Source organism: Oratosquilla oratoria, chromosome 7 (genome assembly GCF_046742065.1).
Source record: "Oratosquilla oratoria isolate Oo_2021 chromosome 7, ASM4674206v1, whole genome shotgun sequence".
Taxonomy (NCBI): Eukaryota; Metazoa; Arthropoda; class Malacostraca; order Stomatopoda; family Squillidae; genus Oratosquilla; species Oratosquilla oratoria.
In genome coordinates this window covers 70,234,355-70,238,855 of record NC_134783.1, presented here as the reverse complement: position 1 = coordinate 70,238,855, position 4,501 = coordinate 70,234,355, and the positions used below count along the sequence as shown (strand labels likewise).

Genomic DNA, 4,501 nt, shown 5'->3' with positions numbered 1-4,501 from the left:
TCCGCGTTCCTTCCTTAACCCACCCCCTCCCTCCCTCTCGTACCCTTTAGCTCCTGTAAGATCATCCAGCCGGACGTTTTGGATTTATTAAGCTGTCCAAAACGTCCGGCTGGATGATCTTACAGGAGCTGAAGGGTACGAGAGGGAAGGAAGGGGTGGGTTAAGGAAGGAACGCGGAATGATGTAAGATATATAACTGTTGATTTCCCGATCATGTTTGTACACTCTGAAGAAGCTGTTAAGAGCGAAACGTCAGTTAATAAAACTTCAACGGTTCTCGGTGTTTATCTCACCACCCTGCCACTCATATATATATATATATATATATATATATATATATATATATATATATATATATATATATGTATGTATGTATATATATGTATGTATATAACACAAGAAACCCACAGTCGGAGAAAATAAACTTAAAATGAAAGAAGATTTTATATTTTGGCTACCAACTGTAGCCCTCTTCAGGAAAGTACGTACCATCCTGAAGAGGACTATAATGGGTAGCCAAAATATAGAATCTTCTTTCATATACATATATATATATGTATATAACCGTATATATATATACATACATATATATATATATATATATATATATATATATATATATATATAATTTATTTATATATATATATATACTAGAAATATATATGCACTAGACCACCCGTGACCCGTTGGGTCAAATAAAATTTTAAATGATACGTTGTTAATAAAATGGTCAATAAAATCTTTATTAAGACAATGCTCTTATATTTACAACATTCTTTGTACAATTTGAATGATTTAAAAACACTTTAATATTTTCCTTTTGCTTAACTCTACTCAGCGCAACATATAATTGTCCATGCTGAAATACAGGTTTGTCTAGATAAACTAAAACTTTCTGAAAAGTCTGTCCTTGAGATTTATGAATGGTCATGGCAAACGCTGATTGAATTGAAAACTGAATTCTTGCAAACAAAATATTGTCTCCTTCAGATAAAAAAAAAATTCAATCTTTGAATTAGAACGATGACTCCTCGGAACTGAGATGCAATTATTTTAGCAAAAAGCAAGTTATCATACAGCTCCTCTATTTTTAGTCTAGTCTTGTTACATAAGCGTGGTGGGTCAATATTCCTCATACACATGATTGGAGCTCCTTTCTTGAGTTCAAGTTTATGGGGAGGTAGTTCAGACAACTCGAGCGAGTCGAGAAATTCTGTAGGGTAATGTGTGGCTTCTGTTCCTACACAAACGGAATTAAATGAAAAAATATTCTTTGATTTCTCCGGGGAATGTTTCAATACACTTATGATTTGTTGTTCTAAGTGCCTCATTAAATGGCACCAATATACACTTTTCTGCATTCCTACTGAATTGTCGAACGAAGGATAAATGTATTCAATGCATTGGTCAACATTACTTGCAGGAATTATCATGTCCACTGGCAGTGCAATCTCATCATTTCCATTCTTTTTAATCTTGTCCTCGCCAATCTTTATCAGAAACTGAGAATATTCATCACCTTCTTCTTGAACTCTCACATTTCGTTTTAAATGAAATTTTGTAAATTTACGCCACAAATACGACTCTTTGATGCAAGCATCGTAAACGTCGGTATTGTTTCCTCTCTTGACGACTGGCAGTAGATGTCTGAAGTCACCACTACACACAGTCAATATCCCTCAGAATGGTTCAGTGTTTCCACTGTCTCAAAACTTTCTCTCTCTCTCTCCTCATCATTGGACATTTGTTCCAAATAATTATTTTTGCCGCTCTTATCAAGTCAGCTGTCGGTGAGTTCTTTTCAAAATTACAAAAATCATTTTCTCCTACATTGAGAGGAAGCTTGAATTTAGAATGAGCATTTCTACCACCAGGCATCAATGTTGCGGCAATTCCTGATGATGCTACATCCAGTGCAATTTGTCCTGAGCTCCTTACTTTTGAGAGAATAAGTTTTAGCAAGGAGGTCTTTCCTGTGCCTCCTGGAGCATCGATGAAAATCAATGAAGAAGAGCCCGTGTCTAAGCAACTACATATGAATTCATAGATTATTCCTTATTTGATAAGCCTTAGTGTGTATTTATGTATCCTGTTTGCTCTGCTAGATTATGTTTCTATCTAACTGTATCACATTAGGCTGATTCTGAGGCAAAGGTAACTCAAAGTCCGGCAGTGATTTGCCAGTAGCACAAAGTGTATCTTGTATGTACCTCAATGTGTTATTGATGGCATTTTTATTGATCAACATATTCTGATCATTGGCTTGCTTTTGCATTGCATTTTAGTAATCCATTGACATAGAGTTGGAAAATCCCACAACTCAGACGGATTTGAAACTTCTGTGTTTAGGAGTATTACAGTGAACAAATCCCTCATCGCTCTTAGCAATCTTGTTCTCTCTGCATCCTCCATAGTTTGTAGCCAGTGATTGTCATCAAGCAGTAATCCTCTTTCTTTGCAAGCAGCTTTAAATGATGGATATACTTGACCTTCTACAGTTTGCAATGATTCAAAAGAATTAGGTCCTTTTACATGATGAAGCAGTAGACGCAAATAGTACAATTCACCACTATTTGGTGAGACTGTGTAGATAAGAGTAAGAATATTTGCTTCAAACACTTCTGGGTGATCAACTACTCTCCTTCCTTCTTTTCTTCTTTGCCATTTCTTGTTTTCCCACACGTAGTATTTTGGCGCATCCGAGTAATAGATCGTCCTGGCGAATTCATCATATTGGCAAATATTGAAAAATTCTGTTAGAGTTGTGCGAGAGGCATTTTCATTAGGTTGTCTGTCATTATTTTCTTTAATATAGACCAGATGTAGATCAGGGAGATGTACCTGAAGACGAACAACTGCTGGTTTTCTAACATGAATTGGAAATCCTACTATGATTGAAACTGCTTCTGATGGTCCAATATATCTTCCTGTCAACTATTGCTTAATTTCATCATCTTGGTTTACACAGAAAGCTGCCTGATCACTTCACTTTAATGTGTACTTAATAACATATTTAACTGATTTAATGGAAGTGCATATTTCTACATTAATATAGCAGTTAAATAACTTCAGTAGCGTTATGTTGTAAGGGATAACCCGTTTTGAAGTTATAACTTGATTTCTACCTTCTTGGTAGCCTTGATGACTTCCCATTTCTGGCGACTTTTGTCTATAAATAGGGTATGAATACATCATCTCCACATCTTGTTTGATCACTGTATGGTCTTGGGTACCTCTTTGAACAGCTCTCATTTCTCCAGCATGGAGATGCACCGTTGCAGTTTGGTCCATGTATCATATGCTTCAACACCAATGCATATCCTTCTGGATCTTCGTCTCTACTTGGTATTTCAGCTTGAACATAGTCATCATAATTCTGGTATCTAGGTTTAGACTCTTCATCCATCCATAGCAAGTAATGTAGGTGTGGTAATCCTCTTTTCTGGTATTCGATACTTAGAACATAGGCAATGCAATTAGCCAACAGACCTTGTGATCCTGTTCGATATTTAATGAAATGCTTCTTTTTCAAATAAAACAAGCACCTGTACGCCGCGGGTGCTTGGCCTGCGGCGCTGCTCGCTGCACTCACGTATTTTTGTCTCATCCCTAACAGCTGCTCTAACTCTTTTGGCTACTGCAACCGTTTTAATTTTTTCATATTTTCTTTTAACCCTAGCTTTGCGTCTATTTTCCTTTTCTTCCAGCAATCTCTGTTTTTCTTGTGCTCTCTTTTCCACTCTTAGCTTTTTGGCTGCCAATTCTTTGTCCTCAAGTTTTCGTCGTTCCTTTTCTTCTTTCTGAAACTTTTTTTGTTCCTCTCTTTGTTTCGCCTTTTCATCAGCTTGCTGACGTTTGTTCAGTTTTTTTTGTTCTTCTCTTTGCTTCGCTTTTTCCTCAGCTTCCCGAAGCATGTTAAGTTTTCTTTGATTTAATGCTTTTTCTCGCACTTTTTTGATGGTGTACTTGTTGCCCCGTTTGGCACGTTGAGACCTATGAAATGCCCTGTCAAGATAGTTCATCTGATAATTTCTATGATCAGCTTTTCCTCCGTTTTTTACAAATTCCATATGTTTAGCAAAGTAATGTTGCATAAATTTCTCAGAAGCTCTTTCTTCGATATTTTCTTGGAATAATTCTAACTTGTCAAACATTTCGTCGGAATATTGGAAACCGTCAACTTCCCGCAATGCTTTATTAAAAGCAAGTACCTTTCTGTGAAACTCTCGAATAGATAACTTGGTACAATGAACTTTAACATCTCCGTATAGAAATGAAAAGCTTTTAGCGTGTTCGTTTCGTAATTTCGAATGAAGACTTTTGTTGTTTCGTATCGTATCCTTAGCAATTTTTCGGGTGACTGTAGCCCACCTCCAAAAGTGGCGTGTGCGCTTTATCTTGTTTGCGGCTGATTCAGGCATTATCAATAATTGGGCGTATACGGCCGTGGGACAGTTTTCTATGTGGAAACTGCCCAGGGCAAGGTGTTACCTTTTGCCGG

General features: G+C 36.7%; 1 protein-coding gene across 1 annotated transcript; it reads right to left on the bottom strand.

Moving 5' to 3' along the window:
- Positions 1-986: 986 nt before the first annotated feature.
- LOC143026849 (uncharacterized) lies at positions 987-4,154 on the bottom strand. Its single transcript, XM_076187631.1, has 6 exons — positions 3,593-4,154; positions 3,234-3,498; positions 2,359-2,866; positions 2,124-2,266; positions 1,812-2,029; positions 987-1,633 (listed from the first exon to the last, which is right to left on the bottom strand). The coding sequence occupies exons 1-6, from the start codon at positions 4,152-4,154 to the stop codon at positions 987-989; spliced, it is 2,343 nt and encodes a 780-aa protein (XP_076043746.1).
- Positions 4,155-4,501: the final 347 nt, after the last annotated feature.